Consider the following 25,485-nt stretch of genomic DNA (forward strand, 5'->3'; position numbering starts at 1 on the left):
GTAAACCCAAGTGAGACTGTGGGAGGAAACTAATTTCCCTTTGCACGTGGTTATCAATTGGAGATTGCCCTGGGGTTGGGGATTGGGGGTTTGTGTCTGCCAGCACCCGCCTGGCTTAGACCTAGAGCACCATTTATTAATCTATTTACCAGCTGCTTCTAATGGGCATTTGCGGACCTGTGTGCAACTGTCTTCGCATGTCTTCGGTGTGACCGTGTGGAGAGGCCAAAGGTCTACAGGTGCCCTGCCCACATTTTTGTTTGTCACAGTCTCTCTTTGGCCTGGAACTGGCAAAGGATCCCAAGCTAAGCTGGCCAGCAAGCTTTAGGGAAACTTCTAGCTCTACCTTCTGAGTTAGGGCTGAACCTGATGCCACTATGCCTGGCTTTTTTTTTTTTTTAAGCTGTTGGTGAGAGAAATCTGTTGTCACCTTTGTGGTTCATTTTTCTTAAAATGGGACTAATTTCTAGAACACTTTCTGAGATTTTTACAGTTCACAATCAAGCACTTTCCTGCTCGAGCTAGCTCTCCCGAACTCACCGGCTATCTGGAGAAAATGCTCCACAAAAGTCCCTCTTCTTCAGCTCCCTGTACTACAGATGTTCCCAGCCCCCTTCTCCCACTAGGTCCCCCTAACAGCTAAGAGAAGGGTGGGAGGAGGAAGTGACTGAGTAGGGCTGACACCAACCTCCTCAGGTGCAGACACACAAAACTGTCTTTAGCTTTTCTTTGCTTAAATCCCATAGTTGCTTTATGGATCTAACAGAATGAAGCGAAGGCTAAACAGCGCTTTGTAGAGAATACAGTGGTCGGTACACCGAGAGGCCAGTGACCCTCCGATGGAGTTAAGCTCTTTCTCCAACAAGAAAACAGGAGCCCCTAAGCAAAGTACACCACACAAATGTTCACAGTGAAGAGGAAGCGGAGCCCTACAAAATAGGAACTTGGCCTGGGAAATCTCCTGCAATCATTGTTGCTAACGGCCAGCTCACGCAGTTCAGCAGGGCTATCCACAAGAAAATGGTGTGAGGTCGAAAAGCTCCACTGTACTGATTTTCCCGGGAGGGGCCCCTCCTTTCTGCTCCTGGGGAAGTTTTGAGTCATTGGCAACCGTTCTCCTCGGAATCCCAGCAGATTCGGTCCTTTCCTTCTCGGTCTCTGCCTCTCCACCCCCTGCGCCCCCAGCTCCCGAGACCCCTGGGGCCACGGTGGACTACAACTCCCGGCGTGCCGCGCGCGCCCGGCGTTTCTCTGGGCTCCGCGCGTGGCGGCCACCGAGCGGCTGGGCGGGAGGTAAGTGATGGGCTCACAGGCCGTCTTGGGAACACGCCCGCCCTCCCTCCTCTCCAGGATGAAAGGAACCAGTGAGCACCAGGATAAGGACAAAAACAAAACAAAACAAAACCATCCAAATTTCCCTCAGACGCCCGCCCCGCGGTCCCTGTGTGTTCGGCGCCCCGCGGGCGTGCACTTTGTCACCTGGAGTGGAGCGGGGCAGAGCTGGCGGGACGGGACGGGGTGCTAGGCTCGGCGCCACACCCCTAGGAGCTCCCACCCAAGGCAGACCGCCCGGTTCTCCCTCCGAATCTCAGCAGAAACTTTCCCCTCTGTCCCCCGCGCCACCGCGAGTTGCTTAACTGACCGCTGGCCAGAAGGACGCCCGTCCTTTGCCCTGGAGACGCCCTTCGGGACGCGTGCAGCCCTGCCCTCGGGGACGTCGGTGCAGCACGGGACCAGGCAGAAGGTTCCTACAGTACAGCCTGGCTTTCCTGGGCCGCCTGTGCTTCCTGGAGGTGGGTGCCGGTCAGTATAGAAGCCGTCTCTCAAAGTACCTAGTCGCCCGCCCTTCCTGACTGGCCTCCCCTCCCCCACCCGATGGCGCTTTCAGGTGGCCCCAAAGTTCCAGAATCCCTAGGCCAGGCTATCAAAAGTTACCTTAGTACAGATGTACTGCCTTAGAAAGTCTCGTTTGGGCGCCCCCCCCTACACACACACACACACACCACAACACAACACGTTTTATAATCACAAAACACACCACTTGCAAACAGCACACAACTCACACGTGCTTCCCCTCACACACAAAAAAATGTTAACATACAGGTCCTTATCAGAGCAAATGGCTAACGTGCTTGTTAGAGTGTGCAAAGATGAGAGGCTGAAACACACACACGCACACACTCACAAATGTCAACTTATTTCCAAAGTTATAAAGTAGCTGGTCGGTGAAACCTTTTACCATCAGTTAGGACACCTTTGTGGCTCACTCTTGATGAAGTGGGACCAATTTCCTGTAACACTTCCAGAAACACGTTTTCATCACATCAGGCAGGAAGAGGAGGATGGCCTTGTTTATGTGAAGGGAAAGGGGCTTGGGGAAACTTCAGAGAGCCTTCCTCCTGCGAGTGTACCTGGGGAAGACTCAGGCTTCCTCCATCTTTCCCTTGGAGAGTGGCTCAGTCAGAGCTGCCATGAGAACTGTTTTGAGCTGTGTCCCTGGCTCCCTTGCCCACCAGACTTGCAATTCAAATTCAGTCCCTTTGGCTATAGTGGAAAGTAGGTTTCACATCAAGTCCCAAAGTGTGGATCTGTTGGTGAGTTAGCGCTCCATCGCCTTGGTTTTGGCCTATCGTGATGAGACACACACAGAGAAATACTGAGCACTTACAATTCACCCCTGAAAATTTATGGCTGCTTTTGTAGTGAGGCAGTGGCAAAGTCCAGGAAAGAGAGCCTTTGAAATACTTCTCAGTTGTGGTCCTTTGGGAAGCTGAAAACTTCTAAAGCCACTCCTGAAACCAGGTGTGTGTGTGGGTGGGGTGACTTAGGAATTCAAGACCCAAGTTTATATCACACCTGTTGACCTTTGATCTCTGAATGTCCTTAAGAGTTAGTAAAGCAGAGGCAGACCGCTTTCTCCTCACTTCTGCCTAAAATTGACACATCACATATGACCAAGGATTCTCAGGTCCTTGGAAGGAACTTAAATTATCCCTCTTTTGAGTGGATTTTGTTAGTTTGTTTTGTCCTTGTCTTTTGGCTTGGATTTTTGTTGTGGGGAGGGTGTTGAAGATTGGTGGTTATCTTGAACTAAAAGTGTCAAAATGTTGATTGGCGTGTGTTTACCACTCATGTACAAATGCTTATGAGTCTTATGGGACAGGAATGCCCCCACCCCACCATCCCAGTAGCAGTTCCCAGACAATCCAGGACCCTGTAAGATTGGCCAGGTAACAATTGGAAACTCACCCTTTGCTCTACCACTAATTTCCCTCCTGAGTTGGAATGATGGTGTTAGGTTGGAATGTCTTTATTATATGTGACTTGGGCAATACCAAGTGCTCATGGGCTAGAAGTGTTGGCTGAGTTGGGGGGGGTGGTGGTGGGTAAGCTTTATTTTTATGCAGCTGAGCTAAACCATTAAAATTAACCCTTGCTGGAGTGTGTTTTCTTTCGTAGAATAAGATTTGGTTTGGGTTGGCTTGGGTTGCCTTCCTTGGGTGGACTGTGAACGTTATTTTCAGGAACGCTGGTGTTCTGTTATATGTGCTCTTGGAAAGATGCTGTTTCCTACATCGTGGAGTGAAGGGATTTGCTGCCCGCCAGAGCTTTCCTTATCCTCACAAAGAGATTACTTAAAAGCCAGCTCTGGGAACTTTGTCCACGCCTCTGTTAGGAAAAAAAGACTAACGCAGGACAGCAGCTTCTGAGTGTTCACTGTGTGCAGCCCGTAAGCCCTGGGTTTTCTCTGATTTTTCCCACAGGGAGAAAATGAAATAGTTTTCAACATGGCATGGCTACGCAGAACAACAGTCAAGATCTATGTGGCAACAGGGAAAGGGAGGGAGAAAATAACAGGCTACTTAGACTGCTTCTTTTTCCTTGTGCAAGATGTGTGCAAAAAGAATTCTGCCTGTTTGGAAGTGGTGGTCATTCTCTTGCACTAATTGTGCTGAAGGTAGTTGGCCAAAGTGAACAGGCACGCTGTAGCTTTAAAAAGTCAGCCATGAACCAGAAAGCAGTTGCGGCTTGTGTGTGATTCCTAACGTCATGTTGGCTGAGAGCCAGCCTGGTTTTATTTCACTGTGTCAAATTGTACCTCTTTATTGAATTCCTTTGCCAGAGAAAACATTGGGGTTTCTTTGGCTGTTCTTGATAAGCCTATAAAAATGATAGGTTTTAGTTGATTCTAGGTAGGTTTTCTTCTTACTCTTTCAGGGGAAAAAGAAAAGAAAAATAACAGTAGTGATAATAAGACAATGTAGTGTGCTGTCGCAGAGTGCCGCCGTGAGTTGTTTTGTTTTGTTCCTGGGATGTTTAGCAAATGGTGAATGTACAATAGTTCCCAAGCAAAGTGCCATTCTCATAGCTGGAGCAGCAGCACGCCCTCCCTGTCTACTCTGACTGTGGATGCATGCGATAGCTATGTGTATATTAAGTGTTGGGTTTCTTTAACAGTGATCTGAGCGACTTAGCAACTGGAAGTTTGTGTGTGTGTGTGTGTGTGTGTGTGTGTGTGTGTGTGTGTGTGTGTCAGGAGTGGAGATTATCCCACGCCTGCAATGTTGTTTGCTAATCATCCACTTTGGGAAGAACGATAGCATCTTGTGACTGTATTGAATGATGTTCTTGCCATGTCACAGTAACCCCTGGAGGAGGAGTGCCGAAGTCTAAAGTGATTAGAGAGGAAGTGTATTTAATTTATGGCTTCAGCTGAATAAGAAGAAACTCTGGACCAGGCTTTTTGTTTTGATTTTTCTTTTCTTTAAAATAGCCCTCTCCCCATTTTGCTAATTGTATGTGAGTTATGAGGGTTTTTATTTTTTCACATGTTCCTCATCCGATAAATGTAAAGAAAGTCATGGGTGTTATTGTATCTCAAATGTTTTGATGATTGTATGTAAATCTGATGGGCTGCCCCCCCATCACCCTTTCTGTGCTAAGCTATCTGATTTGGGGTGTGTGTGTGTGTGTGTGTGTGTGTGTGTGTGTGTGTGTGTGAGTGAAGAGAGAGAGAGAGAGAGAGAGAGAGAGAGAGAGAGAGAGAGAGAGAGAGAAAGCACTTTCTGCTTTAAATCAGTATGGCCATCTCCCAGAGTTTTGATGAGAATATGAGGAAGCAAAACACTTTCTGACAAAAGCTTGAATTAATTCTTTTCTGCATTTCATTGATAGCTAGAAGCAAGGGGACTGAACAAACAAACAAAAAACAAAAAAAGAAAGAAAGAAAGAGAGAGAGAGGAGGGAAAAAACACAGCCCACACTGGGAGGGAGCCAGAAAGAGAGGATGGTTTTCCCCAGTGTGAGTCTGAGTTGCAGTGTCTTCAGGAGCCTGGGCAGCCTTGAGGATCCCAGCCCCAGTTTGGAAGGAGGCTTCAGTTCCATTTACACCTTCTTACTGTCAAGATGGAGAGGGCACTGAAAATGAAAGCACCCAGCCCATCACCCAGTCCTTTGAGCTCTCTCTTTGGTCACTGAGGACTGGAGATTTAAACAAGCATCAGGGGACCGGTGTGAAGCTGTAAAAGGGACCATTCGGTTTCTAGTTGAGAATATGTATTCTCTCACTTTCTAAGAATTAAACCCAAGCTTTTCTCCCATATTGATTAGTTGCGGAAGTAAAGGAACCCTGCAAGCCTTCCCATGCTCTCTGTTGACATGGACAACAAGGAACATGGCTGTGTCGGTGTCAAAAAGTAAGTGAGGCCCGCTTCTGAGTTCTGCTTCTGCCAACAACATAGGGACCTGGTTCTGGTGCTGTTCTTCTTATCTACTGTAGTACAGCATTTGGGGGGGTCCGTTCGTCTACAGTGGCTACCAGCTACCTGTCCTCCTTTAACTCCAGTCTCTAGTCCAGCTCTCTGACAAGTGGGAGCTTTCGGAGTCAAGGTGTGTGGAAGGCTGATGGTGTCATGCTCTGGATCAGAGGCTTGAGGAGTTAAAGCCCGACATTCTCATATGAGACAAAGTTTGTGCAGGCGGATTCCCAAGTTCATAGGCTGCTAGAGTGGGGGCAGAAAGTAGAGGCTGAGGTCTGTGTTTGTTTTAATACCGCCACCTCCAACTTCAAAGCTAACAGTGACAGTGTGTGTCAAGGGGGAAGTTTGCTTTGGTCAGGTGCTAAGATTAACAACTTCTCTGCCTGATTTTTTAATTTTTCCTTGAAGGTGGACTACTTCGGTGAATATAGAGGAGGTCTCTCTGAATACTCTCCTCACGGTGGCACTCCGATTATGTTTGCTGTCTAAGGGTTATGTGTCCTATTTTTCTTAGGAATATACAGGGGGTTGTGTGACTCACCATTTCCAGAACATAGGAAAAGCTAACTTGCAGGACATCTGTGGCTCCATTGTGCTCCTTGGGGAATTATATTGAAATGGTAACCATCTTGGTTACAAGGTGGCAGAAGCTTCCAGGAGGGTGGCAACCATGTCCTTTCTGTTCAACATCTTGTCCACAGAAGCCATAATAGGCAAACACGGAGGCGTGTGCTGTAGTTTTATGAGTAGAATGTATGTTTCAATTCACAGAAACATTAGATTAAAATTAACTTAATAAAATCTCTTTAAAAAAAACAATTCCAGAAACTGAGGCATCCCTGCAGTGCTGACATCTTTCCCGTTAGGTGTGAGCCAGAGAAGTGGGCAGGCCACGGGGGCACCTGCTCTTTAGGGGTGGAACTTGTGAGAAGTGAGCTATAGTATGAGCTATAGTGGGAACATTCGACTCGCTTGTCCAGAAGGGCAGCCATCAGTTCAGTGTGGCTGCTAATGACTTGGAATATGACTAGTGTACCCGATGAAACTCTTCTCACTTCCTCTCTGTCACTGTAAAGGGGACAACGGTAGTCAAACCTAGTAGTGAAAGCCTGGAGAGGCAGCTGCTCGGGAGGCTGAGACAGATAGAAGACCCAGCATGGGTTCTAGAGCGAGTCTGAGGCCAGCTTGAGCTTCTTAGTGTGGCCCTGTCTCAAAAACAGAAGGGAAAAGAAGAAGGCAGAGGCAGCCCAGTGGTAGAGTGCTCACCTAGCAAGTGTGGAGCCCTAGATTTGATCCCCATCAATAAGAAAAAACTTCATTGAAATATAATGTATGTATATAGCAAATTGCCTGTGCTTAAGAGATAAATTTGGGTAAGTTTTAGCATTTTTGTACCTGTCAAGCTACTGCTACCATTGACATAATGAACAGACGCCTCATCTCCACTCTCCTCATAACCCTTAGCAGTCTCCCCTTTCTGTTTCCTGCGTCCTTACCCCAGGCAACCATGGATAAGATAGCAGTCATTGTAAACTCGTTTGACTTTGCTAGAATTTTGCATAAGTGAGTGTACTTTGTACATATATAATATGCATATAAAACACCTACTTATCTAGATTGGTATCACAATATAGTCTGTAATTTATGCATATTACTGTATTACTGGCTCATTATCTTTTTTTGATTCAGTGTCTCACTATGACACCATTGCTTGCTGGAACTTGTGTAAACTCGCCTCTTTCTCCCAAATGCTGGGATTAAAGGCATGCACTACCGTACTCAGCTTAGTTCATTGCTTTTTACTACAGAGTATTATTTTATTACCTAGGCACACAAATATTTATCCAATTACATGGTGACAGAGAATGGAGTTGTTTCCATTTTTGTAGGTAGTATCCAAAATGAAGTTGCTTTGATTGTTCATGTTCAGGTCGTTATGTGAATAGGTGCTTTATTCCATTTTGTATGTACGTAGGAAGGGATTAGAGTGCTTGGCTATATGATAGGTATATGTTAAACTTTGTAGCAAGTCTTTTCCAAATCCATTACTATCAACAGTGCATACCTCAGCCGTCGCATTTCCCCCATGAAATCTTCCCTATTAGAGACAGTGATGAGGGTTTCACTCTCGTTTCCCTAATGCCTTTTGATGTCTTCTCTGTTGTTGATTTGATATCCGTGTATCTTCTTGGGCGAACTGTTATTGAAATCTTTCACCTCAATTTTTATTGGCTTTTATTCATATTTGTTGTGTAGAATTTCTGTGTACTCTGAATACATATTTTATTGGATTAGTATTTTTTCAAATTTGCACCACAAAATTTCTATGTATTATAAACACAAGTTCTTTATTATGACGTGTTTGTGGCTTGTTTTATTATTTTCCTTTAAAGTGTTTGAAATTGAAAAAAGTCTTTAATTTTGCTGTAGTCCTGCTTATTTCTTTCTTTTGTGGATAGTGCTTTGGGTGTCACTGTTAAAAATTCATAGGCCAAAGTCTTGGCAACTTTCTTCTAAAAGTTTGATAATTTTAGCTTTAGGGATTTAGAACTATGATGTTTAAGTTAGTTGGGTTTTTTAAAAAATGATTTATTTTATATGTATGTACGTGAATGTATTGGTATGTGAATGTGCATGCAGGTTCCTGTGGAGACCAAAAGAAGGTGTGGGATCCCCTGCAGCTGGAGTTCCAGGCTGTTGAGAGTTACCCAATGTGGGTGCTGGGAACCAAACCCAGGTCCTCTGTAAGAACAGTAAACACTCTTAATCACTGAGGCATCTCTAAAACCTCTCAAATTCATTTTCATTTGGATAGTGAAATAAATATTAACATGTTTTGTTTGTGTGTATGTGCGTGTGTGTGACTGTGATGGTGATTTTTTTTTTACTATAGATAGCCAAATTATCTAGCACCATTTGTTCAAATGCTTCTGCAACATTTTTTGACAAATAATTGATTCTGTGTGTGGGTCTATCACTATCTGATTCGCTGATTGTTTACATATATGTGTACCAATGTAGCACTGCATTGATAACTGGAGCTTTGATAACTATGGCCTCAAATTAGGTAGTGTTAACTAACTTTGCTCTTCGTTTCCATGGTTTCTTTATATTTCCTTATGATTTTAGAATTGGCTGTTTACCCCCCCCGGGGGGGCAGGAAGAAAGCAAGGAAGGAAGGGAGGGAAGAAGGAAGGAAAGAAACCTAGTGGTATTTACATTGGGAAAACCTGGTGACATTTTAATTAGTATTTACACAAACTGGTTTGGGGAGGACTGATACAGAGAGCACAGGGTGTCTCTCCATTCACCTGGCTCTTTAACTTCTCCTCATAATGCTGCATAGACTTGTGAATGTCGGTCTTTTTGCCTAGTGTGTCCCTAGATCTTTCTTGTTTTTATGATACAATGGTTGTTGTTGCTGTTCGAATTTTCAGCGCATTTTTGTTAGTCTGTAGAGCTAGAGTTGATTCTGTGTGGTCTTATTTTCTACAACTTCACTGAACTTATTTCTCATCACTTTTTTAGTAGAGTCTGCAACATTTTAGAATCTGGACTGTCATTCCTTGTCCTTAAATACGGTTTTATTTACTGTCCTCGAGCTTCATGTTTTGTTTATATTTCCTTCCATTTTGTTAAGTAAATTCTCTGGCACATGATTAAAACGTGATAATGGTAGACACTCTTGTTTTATTTTTTATTTTACTGTGTCTCTTATCCTTTTTATCCCATAGACAAGTGTTTTTTATCCTGTCACCTGCTTTTAAGATTTTTTTTTTTTAATTTGTGTTCTACTTTGATTATGAGGCTTGGAGTGACGTTTTGTTTCTTGTTCTTGGGGCTTGTTTTGTTTTTTAGGTCTGTGAGTCTAGTTTTCATTACATTTGGAGAAACATTTAACTATTATTATTCCAAAAAATGTCCCTTTCCCCATTTCTGTATGTGTTTGACTACTTGATATTTTTCATAATTCCCTGATACGCTGCTCAGTTTTCAGTGTTTCCCCTGTTTGCTTTAAGTAGCTTCTGCTGCTGCATATTAAATTTTTCTCAATTTTGTCTCTTAAAATTCTAATCGCTTGTTTAAAATATTTATGTATATTTTTATTCATAAAATATATTCATCATCTCTAAAAATTAATGTTGAAGTTGTGTGTGTTCATGTTCCATGTCTTAACATATTTAACCTTTTCTCTAGCTTGCTGATATGCAGAGTATAGACATAAAACTTTAATTATTTGAATTAATTGCTCAATTTTAATTGGCTAATATTTGGTAAATTTTTGATTAGATGGTAGGCAGTGTGGATTTTACTCTGTTCAGTGCTGGATTTTTCCTAAATTCATGTAATTGTTTGATGTAGGTTCCTGGGTGCTGTTTTCTTGGAAACCGTTTATCCTTTCAAGTTTCTCCTCAGTTTTCTGAGCCAGGACCAAAGCTGCATTTGATCTAGGTCTGTTTCCTGGCCTTTTACTGAAGCAAGACCCTCCTTTGTACTATTCCGGTGCTCCCGAGTTATGATATCTTCCTAGCTGACATGTTAGAAAAGGCACTATTTTGCCCATGCATGATCTCCGATGATTTTTTCCCTCTAGTACTGGGTGAAATTTTTGCCCCAGCCTCAGAAAGTTCTACAGAAATACTGATGAGAATTTTGCTGAACACTCCAGGGAAACCCTCTGCAGGCCTTTTGAGTTAGTCTCTACATGTCTTTCTCTCCTAACTGTCCAGAATGCTTACTGAAAACCCTCTCCAGAATCTAAGTCAATGGTTTTACCTTTCTTCTTTCCCTTCTTTCAGGGCCATGATTCTTTAGGGACTATGGCCAATATTTTGAGTGACATATTACTTTATATTGTCTGCTTGTTCAGTTGTCTTATAAGAGTAGAAGAATGAATGTGGCCTTCATTGTCCACTTGGACTGGAAGTAGGCATTTCATTCAACCCGCATGGCCACAAACGACCATCTGTAACACTGGAGAAGGAAGACTTAGGGTACCAGGTAGACTCTCTTAAAGTCATGAAAAATCAAGTCTTAAGGATGTGGCTGTGCACTGTAAGACGTCTGTAGCATCTGCAGCCTCTGCTAGTGGTCTCTATTATACCTAATCTCCATCATGGCAATCAGGCGTGCCTCTGGATACTGTCAAAAGTTTGCCAAAGCACAAACTCATCCCTTACTGGGAGATGAAGTCATTGTAAGCAAACCTGTATTTTAGAGATATGTGATGTTTGCTGGTGCACAGACTCATTCCTTATGGGGAGCTGAAGTCATTCTAAGCAAGCCTGTACTTGAGGGTATGTGATGCTGTAAATTCTAGTCATCGCTACTCATTTACATTTTGGATACTGGTCCTTTCTACTTAAAACTGTAAAAGGACCATACATTTTAAAACTATTTCAACCTGGTGAGTTCTTTGTCTTCTTTCGTTTGCTTCTTGCTTTATATATTACAGAAGAAAAGAGAGAACAAAGAAGAAAGTAAATGTTGTAAAATATTAACAAATTGGAGAATCTCGGTAAAAGATATATGAGATATTTGCACTGTTCTTCAGTTTTCTTGAAGTCTGAAATTACTTTTTAAAAACCACGTTGTGAGAAGGAAGAAAGTCAGGACAGAAGATATGTCTCCCTTTAGGAAAAAGCAGACCTCAACCCATGGCAGGAAGCCAGAGGCCAGCAAGCCTGACACTGCAGGTTGTGCCTGAGACTTTGAATCGAGTCAATATGTTCAGGACACTTGGATGGCTCCTTGATTTTGCTTCTTAGCTATCAGAAGAGTAACGCTTACTTAATTTATTCCTGCTTTGATTGTCTTGACAATAAAGGAAAGGTTGGAGTTGCAAGGTTCAAAAGAAAGCATGTGTGTAATGAATTACTCAGGAATTGCGATGGCAGTCATTGTGTTCCAAGTTAGACAGCATCACAGTACCTGCTGTGAGTCATGCCTTGTGCTGTCTTCACAAATATTGTTCCATCTAATTACTGCAGTGTTTGATATTTAAATATATTACAGCGTTTAACATGACTAACCAGGGGCCAGAAAAGTAACTATGTGAAATAGTTTTTATTTGAAAGTCACATGGGAAAGTGGCAAATCTGAGATCTGAACTCAGCTGTTTGACATCCAAGATAGCTCCTTTTCCTCCCAAGCAGGTGCTGAGCTACAACAGTCCCATAGGCTGGACTGAGTCTGGTTGTAGGCATTTTGGAGCAGACTTGTTTCAATGTTGAACCGGGTTCTTTGTCTTGGCTAGAAGAGGGGAGGGTTGAAACTCCAATATCAGGTCTTTAGTTTTTTAGGCATATTGACCTAAAAGGGAAAGGATACACACTAAAACATATTCTTGATATTTCTAAGACGTTTTCCTTCTGCTTATTCATTATTCACTATGTGTGGTACTGTGTCACACAAGGACGTTTTCATGTGATACCCTGACAGTTTTAAACAAACACCATAGAAGAGTTCTCTTCCTTGCTTGCTTCTTGCGTTCACTCCTACTAAAATCTGTCATAGTTCACATTTTGGGGTGACTTCTGTTGTGGTTCAGCCACGATGGGTTTGTACGTTCCAGGTTAGGGTGTGTGCGGGTTAGAAATGTTAGGTAGGAGGAACAGAGATATTAAAGAAACAGAAACGTAGGCTAGAACCAGGAGGGCAACTCAGTGAGGACTGAATTTGCCTGCATTTAATTTTCATATGCTCTTATATCCCAGAACAAAAGTTGGGGGGGGGGCAGAAGGCAAAAGGCTACTTTAACACAACACGAAGGACAACCAGAACTAGCTCCAGTACTTGAGATATCAAGCCACTGTTTCCTGAGTAAAGCAGTTGGTGTTTTGGGTAGGATATGCAGTGAACCCACCCTAGACCAAGTATCCTGTAGGCAGCCACTCCCTATGTCAAACCTCCTATTTTAAAATAAAGGAGAATAGACCTGAATTCTCTGACCTTTGGTCAGGGTGGAGGGGATCCACCTCTACCTTAACACCTAAAACACCAAGTAACCACACCCTGAGTCAGGGTGTACAGCCACGCCTGTTGTCAACAACTTTGAAAGAGCAAAAATCAGCTCAAACTCTGTGACCTCCAGTCAAGGAGGAGCAGGACTCACATCTGTGGGTCCCCACAAAAAATCTCTCAAACTTGATCCACAGAACTGTTAGATTTCTAATATGGACCCTTGTTAAGATTTTGGTGATTTCGTGTCTGTGCCAATTAGATGTTGGCATGACAACAACCAAAGCTTCGATCCCGCTTGAACGCTCTCTGAAGGGCAAGAGGAAATGGGTTTTATGTTTGAGATCTTCAACAGTAAACACGCAGAGCTATATGATAAACAAACAGAAAACTAGCCCCAGCAGAGCACTCACTCCCCAGAATATGATGTTTGTATGGCTCGTTAGCATGGGAGGAGGTACTCAGGATGACCTGTGACCAAGAAAATGCAAATCAAGTCACAATCACAAACTCATTCACTTGGCAAATGTTTAAAAATATGAAACTAGTGGTCATTATGAAGGGTGTGGATCGCTAAGACAGTGGTGCTCCAGAGTGTAGGTGTCTTTGGAAAAGAGTTCATCATTCTTTTTTTTAGCAAATACTGTATATCTCAGCAGTTCAGTGTGTGTGTGTGTGTGTGTGTGTGTGTGTGTGTGTGTGTGTATGTATGTTGTCATGTAGGAATAAATTTTGAGCCACTCCAGTACTTTAAAATTTTTCTAGAGGACATTTGTGAAACAGATGAAAAAAATTTTAGTAATGTATTTTATTTAACTATGTTATCAACATAACATTATTGAGGTATTTTACATTTTTTATGTGTTTTATAAACCTATTATGTAATTTTTACTTTTTGTATCTCCAGTTGAACACAAGTTTTTCTTGTTTGGTCTGCATTTGGAGTTCACATAATTTACAGTTGGAAATACTGTAATCGCATCCCCAGCCGGCTCCGGAAGTACTGGTGTGCTGTCGTTCTTTCACCAGGCTGTGGGCTTCCCATGTTTGTCAGTGTCTGCCCCGTCACAGAATTAAAAATACCTCATCCTAGTTAAGATTTATTCACTGATAATTGTAATTAAACATTTGCTGAAGATATTCAGAAGGGGGCATTTAGCTGCTCCTTTAGAAACAGGTGAGTAGGGCCCTTAAAGTCTGTAAGAAGGAGGAGAGGATTTGAGTGACATAAGCAAAAGCCTGGGCGGGGGAAATCGAGGCTGTTGTTTGCTTGGGTTTCAGTACAAATAAGGGCTGCTGGGATCAAACCTCTGGATGCTAAGCTAAAAGAACTCAGAACAGACAGGAAGCTTGACGAGTTATTTGCTTCCCAGCACTCTTCATCACGTGACTGTGCTGCAGCTAAGTGCACTCAACCCTTATTTACTGGAATATTTTTAAACTAAAACTGTCTTGTCAACCTTTGAGGCATTCTTTCCTTTCCCAGCTCAGCCTCTAGCCAGATCTCTGCTTGTTGATATGATGGGGGAGAGGGGAAATGGAGAGGAAGCTACAGCTCCTTTAGTGGCTTCCTTCTTAGGTTTCTCATAAGCAAGGAGATCAATATTAATTTATTAGAACCAAAGTTAAATTACTTTTAGCCGAAGGCTATTTTAAAACATGGGCATGGAGTAGGGTAATTTGATTTAAAAATAAGTCATAAAAATAAAGTCAGTACAAAATAAGAGTACATTTCTGAGTGCAAAAATAAGTAACGTTTAGAAATAGTTTCACAAAAAGCAAGACAGATATATTGTCATAATCACTAGCCAGGATCAAAAGTGCCTTTTTTTTTTCTCCTAAACTGAAGGATAGATGTGATGGTTTGAAAAACTTGTGAGATTCATATAGACTATATTTATCCAAAGTGTCCTTGGCAAGCCTTTCATTTGTGTGCCAAACACCTGAGAAATACAAGCTCAAAAACAAGAGGGTCATGTTTGGGGTCATGTATCCGAGAGCTTTCAGTCACAGTCACCTGTCTCCATGAGGGAAGACACAGCATCATGGTTATGAGCATGCTCAATGGCGAAGTCTGTCAACACATGGTGACTAAGTAGAGTCAGGAAAAGTGCAGGACAAGATTTAACTTTCTGTGACACCCCCTCAATGACCAGCTTCCTCTGACTAGGCCCACCCTTAATGCAGTCATGCCAGCAATGCCATCAAATTATGGACCCATCAACGGATTATTTCAGTGGCTGCTCTCAGCAGCCAGTCACTTTGTATGGTTTATCACATGAGCCTCTGGGAAATGGTGTCCTTCACCTCAAATCAAAGTCCTCCACCTCTACTCCCCAGAGGCTCACAGCCATCCCATAATACAAGATGCACCCAGTCAAATTCAGGGAAGACCAAAGTCTTGACAGTTTCAACACTGTTCAAAAGTTTAAGTCCAAAATTTCCTCTGAGACTTGATGTAACCCTTTACCTGTGAGCCCCCATGAACATAACTTGAAAATTGCATTCTTATAATAAGAAGTGGCCCAGGAGAGAGTCGTAGTTAAAGAATGAGGTATTTGGAGACTAGAGATAAATGAAACCAAAGTAAAACCAAAGCCTGGTAGGGCAGATGTCAATTTTGTAATTTGTTCAAGGTAGAAGGATGCTGAGGTCCGAAGAGCTCAGGCAGCCTTGCCCCGTGCTCCTGCCAGTACAGGACACATGGCCCATCTCTTGACCTTGTACCATTTGCTACCACAGCTCTTCTGGCAGACATTCATCAACTTCTTGGGATGTCCCTTGTACCTTCTTCGTGCATTTCCCTCTCTGGAGTTGCCCACAGGGAGTCCAGTCCAGCCATGCACTTCCTACTCTCCAGAAGGCTCTATGGTTCTATGGTATTTCTTCCTACTTATCTGCCAAACCAATGAGGCACAGTGACATGAGAGTCAGTCTCCTGTTCCGGAAGCAGCCAGCTGTCTTGGACTGTGATGGCTGTGGCCTTTGAACCTCAGGAAACTGTACCCTACATCCACTGGTGCAGAAAAGATGCCCTCGGGTTAATCACTTCTCAAGGGAAAGTCTGTCGGACGAATCTACATCTTGTACCAGTGACCGTGCTTTCTCCTCACCAAGTGTCCGCAAGGCTTCTTTCTTACTGCCCCGGACAATGTACTTGGTTTCTTTTTAGCGCCTAATCTCTAACAACTACCATTTCTTTGGTCCCAACACTAAATGCACGCCTTTTCTGGGCAATCTACAGGCATTTCAAATCCATCCACTCTGCTTTTGCTCCCAATTTTCAGTGTGGCCCTTCCTAGTAAATCATAGCCTTGTAACAGCATTGATGCTAAGTGGCTGTAAGATATCCTTCCCTGGATTAGTTAGCCCATTGTCTTTAAATTCAGCCTCCTGTAAAGTCTCAAGGCACAAACAAGATGCAGATAATTCTTTGCTAGAAAATAGCCTGAAGGTAACTAATCTAAGTAGTTACTCCCCTAGTCTGAGATCACGATTTCCTCAGATGACTGCACTAAGTTCACACTCCCATTCTTTCTCCCCTCCTCGGTCCTCTTCCACTCTCCTCAAAATGTGGCTCTGATAGCTCACCCCTTCCTAGATGGTCATTTGCTGATTTCCTAGTATGGAATCCTCAGTGTGGTCTCCAGGATATTGCCATGGCTCCTTGGCTGACTGCATCCCTACCACAGAGCCTGGAATGAATAGTCTTCTCTTGACTTCTTTATACATTTAATGGCCTTTTAAACTCTCTAGGCCTGCTGTGTCACAGCACAGGGTTCATGTCCTCCTTAGCTGTTGTATAACCTGCGGCTTCCATCTGCAGCACGCTGTTGATCAGTGACCACCCTGAAACGCTGTAGGGCACGTAAGGCTTGCTATGCCTTTTACTCCCAAATGTGTTTCTAGTTGGAGAGTGGAGGCCTTTGTCCCATAGGATGTCCATTAAGCTCATGGGAATTTGCCACAGGAACAGGAAGCCTTTGAAGGGTTTGATCAGGGGAACAGTGTGATCAGCTGGACCCTCTGTGAACTGCCGTGGATGAGGTTTAGGCGGTGCTCCTGAAACAAGTATGAATGAGGGAGAGTCCCAGAAACTGCAGAGCCTTGCTTCTCTCTGAACCCAGGGTGAAAGGCTACCCAGGCCTCTCAAACATGCCTGATTTTCATCTCTTTAGTCGCTGTCATTCATTCTGAACAGTGCTGACTGACACTGAGAATAATACGGTGAGGACCGGCCACGTTCAGATGTGTGTCTCTGCCCCACAACTCCTTAACCCAGCATGGAGGGCGCTACAATGAATGAAGTATTGGGTTTGGGAGCAGATTATAAATTAGGTACTTCCTAGTGCCAGGAAGTACCTTAACACAGAGGCAGCCCTGAATTGCTTGGAGTGGTACGGATTCGTCAGGCAGAGAGAGTGTCAGAAGGGGTCGGGACAGAATGCAGCAGAGAAGCATGCTCTATGAGAAATGGCCTTTTCTCTGAATTGGGAGGCCTGTGTTAGAGTCACATTGTAAAGTAAATATTCACACTGAATTGCAGAAGGAATATTAAACGATAGCCCACCAAAAGTGACTGGGCCACTCTAAATGTCTCTAAGTTAAACAGTGTTTGTGGGAACCATTTTCATTAAAAGTCAAATACTTTACTAAGAAATCATTGGCTACTCCAGTATGAGTAATGATCACAAGAAGCTAAGACACAGAAGAAGCATCATGAGCCCTTCTGTGGGTAGACTGGAATAGGCCCTGAGGGAAGTGAGTAGCAGGCTCCTAGTGAGCTGGCCCAGATGGGTCCTGGAGGGCAAAACAGTGTAGCCTGTTGATCCCTGCATTTGTGCCACACTCTGACACCTTGGATCTGTGTTTTGCAGTTCCATGGAAAATGGAAGGCCTCCCGATCCTGCAGACTGGGCTGTGATGGACGTCGTCAATTATTTCCGAACAGCAGGATTTGAGGAGCAAGCCAGTGCTTTCCAGGAACAGGTAACTGAGACTGCAGAAACACAGGATGTCAGTTCCCTCTGTTCACACTGAGCAGGGAATGAAGAGGGAGCCCAGAGAGCAGTGAGGGGGCCGAGAGGCGCCTAGACAGCAAGGAGGAACGCGAGAGTGGCAGCTGGTGGTTCCTCCTCCAAGAGGAAAGTCAGCGGCTGAAGCACAGCTGCAGAGAGGCAGCCTCAGCTCATCTCTCTCTGAGCCCTCCACAGGACTGGTCATGTTCACAGTAGAAGGTTCAGTCGTGTCTTTGCTGGAAACTCTGGAGGAAGCAGACAGCAGGGAGGGAGGGAGGCAGGCTTTGGAGAGACATAGCACTCTCCACCACAACCGGCTCCAGTTCCCAAGGGGCTGCTCAGCACATGACTTGCTTTACGGGTGCTCATCAAGGTAGAGCGTAGGGTACAGAGTCGAGTTTAGGTTTGTGGAGGGGGGGGGGCAAGTTACTGGAGTTCTTTGAGGCTTTGTTTCCCATCTTCAGCATGAGATTGTCCATAGCTGATTGTCAGAAATGTTGTTCTGACAGTTTAAAGGAAAGAGGTACAAATTGCCCCCCTTTAGCACAGTGTTGATGTTAAAAATGTTAATTTCTCTCTCTTGGGCCAGGGGTTGAGATTAGAGACAGGGAGAGCAGGTGTCTCTTCCCTCAGTGATTGAAGACTATCGAGCAGGCAGAGGCAGATGGGGGAGAACTTGTTGTCCACCCATCAGAACACAAAGCTCCTATCCCTCTTGCGACAGAAGCTGTAGTTTTCTAGGTATTAACTTCATTGTCCCATAATCCAGTTGAGAAAATTAGAGACTGATGAGTGTGTCTGGCTACCTAGTCTGCATCCCTTCATCAGCGCGGCGCAAATTCAGATAAAGGAACCTTTTAAATGCCACCTTCGCCTGTGTCTTCAGGCAATATTTCCTTCAAACTTGATCCTCATACATATGTCATTTTTCGCTAGTTTGGAAAAATTCCCAAAGTAGAGCTTAAATGACTTTACACCCACTAGGCGAATTAAAATTAGAAAGAGAGTCGGTGCCAAGTGTGCCTGTGTAGTAAAGTAGGGTGCCCTGCACTGCTGGGGAGAGTGTACAATCAACACATCCACCAAGATCCAGTATACAATCAACACATCCACCAAGATCCAGTGTACAGTCAACACATCCACCAAGGTCCAGTGTACAATTAACACATCCACCAAGATCCAGTGTACAGTCAACACATCCCCCAAGATCCAGTGTACAATTAACACATCCACCAAGATCCAGTGTACAATCACCATATCCACCAAGATCCAGTGCTTTCACCCCTGGGTATACCAAAGGAAAATGAAAGCATGTCTGTAAGAAGATTCGCCTAAAACTGTTGTTAGCAGCTTTTTCCAAAGTTTGCAAAAATTGGAAACCTGGGTTTGTAGTTGTATACAAAAGGAGTATACACACTGAGGTTCATATGTAATGGAATACTACACGGTAATGCCAACAAATGAGTTCCTGATGCATACAGTAGTGTAGATGAGTCCCAGTAAAACTACCCTAAATGAAAAGAGCATTACATAACCGAGTTCTTGCTGAGTGGGGCCAGGTTAGATTTTCAGACTGCTCAAACAGATCAGTAGTTGAATTTAAAAAAAATCAGTGCTTGGGTGTGAATAGGTAGAGGTGGGGAATGATTTGTGAAGGGATCTGAGGGGAACTTCTGCTGATGCCAACATTCAGTATGCTGATAAAGTCTAGAATTGTAGGCACTGTGTGTGTGCACGTGTGCATGGGAGGGTATGTGTGTACATATGTGAGTGCATGCTGATAAAGTCTAGAATTATAGGCAGTGTGTGCACATGTGTGCGTGTGCTTGTGTATGCATACGTGTGTGTGTGTGTGTGTGTGTGTGTGTGTGTATGTGTGTGTATCTCAAAGGTTAGTCTATTGGTTACTTTCATGATACTATGATAAGACACAATGGCCGAGACAGCTTACAGAAGGAAGAATTTATTGGGCTATGGTTCCAAAGGGGTAAGAGGGTAAGAGTCCACCATGGTGAATCTGCATGTCAGCATGGATCAGACATGGTGGCAGGAACAGGTACCTAATACTTCCCATCCTGAACCACACACACAAAGCAGAGAGAGAGCAAAATGGAAGTAGGAAGAGACTATAAGCTTGCAAAGCCCGCCCACAGTGACTTGCTTCCTCCAGCAAGGCCACATCTCCTAACCCTCCCCAAAGAGCACTACAAACCAGGGATCAAGTATCTAAACACCTGAGCCTATGGGAGACATTCTCACTCAGACCACCCCAGCTAGGACTGGAGGGATATATAGCACCGTATCCTGATCCAGCTGTGGGCTCTAGGTGTCTGCACTGGTCTCTGCATATACTCTGGCTGGTGAAAATTATTCATATTTTCATGTTCCATGACCTATACATTTTATATCAGAAAGAAAAGAACTATAAGAATACTGAACAGTGACATAAAACTCAAGTGTCTGGGGAGGATGTATTTTTAATGAAGTTAAGTTTAGAAAGTTTAAATTATAGGATTTAAGAGGTAGTAGATATTCACAGAAGATATTTTCCTCATGTCTGAAAATGTTTATATTAAAAACCTAGTGGAAAACAACAGCTTGGGTTGGAAAGTAGAAGCTAATCAACTAGAGCATATTTTATTTTGCTTTTTAATAGTATAATGTCCATTTGTGTCATTGAAATTGAGTAGCTCTCTTCTAAAATTAAATTTAAGTAATATTGTAAAAGGTTCACAAAAAAGGGGGGGCTCAGTTAAAAGGTCTTCTGGCCAGGTTCCCAGAGGACCAGAAGCCTTTCCAGGTTGCATTTTTGCTCAGATTCCTATCAGACATGCCATGTGAGGAGACAGCATGCTCCCCAGGCCTTACATGTGAGGAGACAGCATGCTCCCCAGGCCTTACATGTGAGGAGACAGCATGCTCCCCAGGCCTTACATGTGAGGAGACAGCATGCTCCCCAGGCCTTACATGTGAGGAGACAGCATGCTCCCCAGGCCTTACATGTGAGGAGACAGCATGCTCCCCAGGCCTTACATGTGAGGAGACAGCATGCTCTCCAGGCCTTACAGATTCCATACACAGCCTTGCAAAGGAGAGTGGCCACCACAGAGCTTGGCCAGGCAGTAACATTTTCTCTCAGGGATGACCTCATTCTGGCACTGGAGACACTGAGATGTAAATTGGAACATTTTATTGAGAAGTCCCCACACCATCGCTGTATCTAGTCTGCCAACTGTGGAGCTTCGTAAACGAATTCCCAGAAGATGGAGCAAGTCCTGAAGTTCAAGCTCCTTCATCCATGGGAAGGTAGAGCAATGGGTAAGGAGAGGCCCTTGAACTGGACTCTAGAGATGACTTTCTTTTCTGGAGCTCTTCCTCCTGTTCTGACATTTTCATTCCCATTGAAGGAATTACACTTCACTGAATAAGCCAGGATGGTCTGTCATGCCATGCTGTGATATGGTCCTGGGCACTGAGGCAGGCCCTCTAATGGATTTACCTGCTTCTTCCACCCACATCCCACGTCCAGCCTCTCCCAGACACTTACCCCCAAGTCAGCACTCACTAGTTATATCCTGAGGTGAACGCTGAAGGTTGTCTCCAGACTAAAGCTGTGTCTTTCTCAGGTACATGGCCAGATCACAGTAGCCAAGAAAACCATGATAAAATAGCTTTAAAGTCTCCCCAGGGCGAGGCTTGTCTTGCCATTTGACAGGAGCCGTGTAAGACAAAGAGCAACCACTAACCGGCCCTTGAAAAGAGCAGATCCAGGATGGGCAACCCAGTTGCCGATGATTGGGAGATCATTGTTTCAGGGCCGATTCCTACAGTTGGATGTTAGAGTTCCCCGTCACACCTGCAGAGAATGAAAACCTAGTGCGGTTTGGGATGATGTTAGGAGTCAAGGCCGTTGGGAGGAAACCAGGCATAGATGAGATCCTAAGGGCAGAGTCCCGTGGCAGGGTTAGTGCCCTTCTCGAAGAGCTGAAGAAATGCACGAGGGTGCTCTGTCCACCCTCACAGAAGGCTTTACACAAAGGTGGCTGGCTGGTCACCGGAAATTGATAACCTCTTCTCCTCATTCTATATGCCCTGCTGCCACTTAGCACTTAGAACTATTAAGTTTCCCTGTGGTTCGGGTATTTCCATCAGGTTCTCTGACAAGCCTTGCTTGAGCCAGAGGCACATCATAAACACTACTAAGAAGGGAGTCTTAAATCACTGTCCACTCCACTATCGTGACCAAGTGTGTCTAAGCCACTGCCTCCTCCACCATCATGACTGACTGTGTTTAAGCCACTGCTTGCCCCACCATTATGACCGAGTGTGTCTAAGCCACTGCCCACACCACCATCATGACCTAGTGTGAGTTCAGGCTGCATTGGTAGCTTCTGTGTGACTAGAAATGTTGTTCTCCCTGGGGCCAGCTTGTGACTTCTGTCATTAGGCTGATGCTCTTCAACACCTGGGGACTTCAGCTGGACTCATTAGCATGGGTCCGCAAGGGAATCCATTGGTTAGTGACAGTGGGATAGAAGGCAGTGATGACCGCATGCCAGCGTCGTCTCGCCCATAGACAGATAAAGAGCTTGTTTTCCCAAGTATCTTAGTAACAGACGTGAGTGGGGGGTCATGACCCCTGGTTTATTTTCTCCTGATTTCTTCATGCTCACTGGTTGATCCTGGGACACTTGCTTGATAGGACTCAGATATAAATAGAGTGTTGAGTTCAACAGTAAAACATTGCCTAAGCTCCTACTTGGAGTCCGAGGTACCGTCTTGAGACAGGTCCTCCTGAACTGGACTTCCAATGGCATAGAACAAGATGAGAAAGACACTTTTGACATAGTGATTTTTTTAAAATGAGTGTTTAAAAAAATAACTGATGCTTACCCACCATGGGCATGGGTTGCATGGTTTTTTAAATCCAAGTATGTCAAGAATTTTACTTTCTTCAGAGCCTTTCAGAGACTGTGTTGACTAATCTCAGCAAAAATACCTCCACCTACCTCAGAACGTTATGATGGCAAACGCTAAAGGCAACACTGTCTGGTTCAAGCAATGCCTTCTGTCTTGACAGTGGCATTGTCTGAGGCTCTTCACCACTCAAGCTGGATCTAGTCACAGGTCACAAAGACAGTCCCTCCAAGGGTGCTCAGTTACCTTGCTTCTGTCTCTGTCTATCCGACTCACGTGTACTCATAGTATGGAAGGAGAAGACGCGAGAGCCTTGACATTCAGTCACTGCCATGTGGTGCAGAGTCCCCGTTCTTATGAGTAAGTGAGTGATGTCAGGGATTTTATTTCGGGAACACTGTGTATCTCTGAGATCACTTTCCCCCTCAGAATATCAGGACACAATAACGTGCAACTCAGAGAGGCTAATTAGCTATCCTCCGTTACCTTTCCCTTAGCCACAAAAACAGCCTCTTATCTGAAATACCCATCCGGTGAAGTCGATTTGAAACCTGAAGACTGAACTTTCTTTTCAGCTGGCTCATTGTTGCTAGCATGGATCAAATTTTTGAGGGTGCCATCTCAATAAAGATGAACAGAACTTGGTATTGCTGCATGTTGTCAGATACACTTCCCACCTAGAAAGGGTTAGCTAAGTGGGAAACCCATCATAGCAACACAGAGCTCAGTGCCCAGAGGCATGCAAATTCAGTGCCTCTGGATTCAGGATTCTCAGCAAACCAGGGACAAGACCAGCTTTCGTGGAGCTTCAAGCATCACCAGCTCTGGAGCCCCGCTGTGAAATGTGTCCGAAAACCATGAGTGCCAGAGTGTCTGAGTGAAACGTGAGCTTCTCCAGCTCCTTGACAAAGTCAGCTCTGCATCAGCCCAATTAAAACCTCACACCTTAGAAAAGACTTTATTCATCTTAGCATTTTGTAATAATAGCACTGAAAATATTCAAGGTTCTCTGGTGCTTGGTATTTCTTAGCAGTTGGGGGAACTCTGGAATGCTTAAAATATTCTATGATATGATCAATTTATAGGGGATATGGCAACTCCCTTCAGTTCATAAAACATGGTTGTTTGTTTGTTTGTTTTTTAGGACAGAGTTTCTCTGTGTAGCCCTGGATGTCCTGGAACTCACACTGTAGACCAGGCTGGCCTTGAACTCACAGAGATCCACCTGCCTCTGTCTCCCCTCCCTGAGTGCTGGGATTAATTTTTTTTAAGTTAAAATGCAAGCAAAAGAGTAATGCTAATAGAAGTAGCCAAAGGGAATTAATTGAAGGCAACACTGGTCATGAAAACTACTTAAAGTGCATTTATTAACGTAGAATAAACCAAAGTACCCCGGTCAGCTGTTTGAGACAAAACAGCTGGAAACGGTGGAGGGGCATTGAGTTACTTGTGGTGATTTCCATAGTTGTGACAACACCCACTAAAATAAGGATAAAAGTATTAAAGCAATAGTTACAGCAAGCATTACTTTAACAAAGCCACTAAAAACCATCACAGTCAGGAGAACCTCCTGAAGAAAGTCCATAATATTCTGTGCAGAAGAAAGACCAAACACAAAGGCAGGGGATTATGAAACAATATTCTTTGTCTTGGCAGCTCCAAGACACTTGTATTAAGGGGTGTTGAGCAGATTGGCAAGAGATGGAACTGAAAAGCAAGCATGGATGGGAAAAACTTTGGTTCCCCTAGCAAAAAGAGGCACTAGGGATCCACTGAAGGGCACAAATCCCACATGGGGATAGATGAGTGTAAGGGTTGGGATTGGGTGCCTGACCCCACCTGTATGCTTGGACACTTAGACCTAAGCTGTTTGGTGGCACTGTTTGGGGAATTGTGGCGCCTTTGGGAAGCAGCTGAGAAAAGTCACCATTAGGAATGGGGGGAGGAGACCAGCGATGAGAGGTTGTCTAGAGTCTCGGAAGGGGATGGCTTTATGAAGAATGAGCTAATCAACAAATTCAAAATCTCTCAAAAAGTCATGTCCTAGTGAGGTCTGGGAAGTTGCCCAGTGGGTTTCAGGGGTGCAGGTGAGAAGAGCGTGGAGAACGCTTCCTACTGAGTGGTGAGAGGCATGCAGACAGTGTGGGGAGAAGCAGACACTGGACGGTCATGTAGGATGTGTGCTCTCTTCTGAGACAGAAATCTAGACTAATATGCAGGAAGTGGCCAAAAGAATTCAATGGATTAAAATGGCAGGGAAAGGAGAACAGTTAAATGAAGCTGAGCTCCCCCAGGCTGTGGGAAGGGAGGATTTCAGCACTGCTCGTGGAGGAACCAGTATGTGGAGAGACAGGCGCTTTGCGTCCAATGATAGGAATAGAAAATGGTACAGCCGCTCTGGAAACCTGGTGACTCTCCAGGAAGTTAGGCATAGAGTTGTCATGACTCGGCAGTTTTTCAAAATGAAATTAAGGGAAGAGCTCGGATGCCTGCACTTGTGCAAGGCCATGACCACATCATTCACAGCGACCAGGCAGAAATGACCCAAAAGCCATGAACACATAAACAGATAAATAAAACGTGGTATGTACATAAAATGGACTATTATTCATCAATAAAAAGGGCTGAAGGTCAGATACAACACAAATGAATTTTGAGAACTTGCTAAGTAATAGTTATATAATTCATCTATATGAAACATCTGAAGTAGACATTCGTAGATCCACAGGCAGATTAGTGGTCGCCAGGAGCTGAGTCTCCTCTAATGAATATAAAGTTAATGGTTGGAATGACAGAAAACATTTAAAAGTAGGTAGTGATGATTACTGAAC

General features: G+C 44.1%; 1 protein-coding gene across 3 annotated transcripts in view; it reads left to right on the top strand.

Moving 5' to 3' along the window:
- Positions 1 to 1,012: 1,012 nt before the first annotated feature.
- Samd13 (sterile alpha motif domain containing 13) overlaps positions 1,013 to 25,485 on the top strand; it is a 33,814-nt gene continuing 9,341 nt past the window's right edge. The window contains exons 1-2 of one of the 3 annotated variants that reach the window (XM_075978966.1): positions 1,013 to 1,293; positions 17,597 to 17,708. In XM_075978966.1, coding sequence (XP_075835081.1) covers positions 17,601 to 17,708 — 108 coding nt within the window. In that variant the 5' untranslated portion in view covers positions 1,013 to 1,293; positions 17,597 to 17,600. The other 2 variants (XM_075978965.1, XM_075978964.1) reach the window with 2 other exon arrangements.

Source organism: Microtus pennsylvanicus, chromosome 7 (assembly GCF_037038515.1).
Source record: "Microtus pennsylvanicus isolate mMicPen1 chromosome 7, mMicPen1.hap1, whole genome shotgun sequence".
NCBI classification, from domain to species: Eukaryota; Metazoa; Chordata; class Mammalia; order Rodentia; family Cricetidae; genus Microtus; species Microtus pennsylvanicus.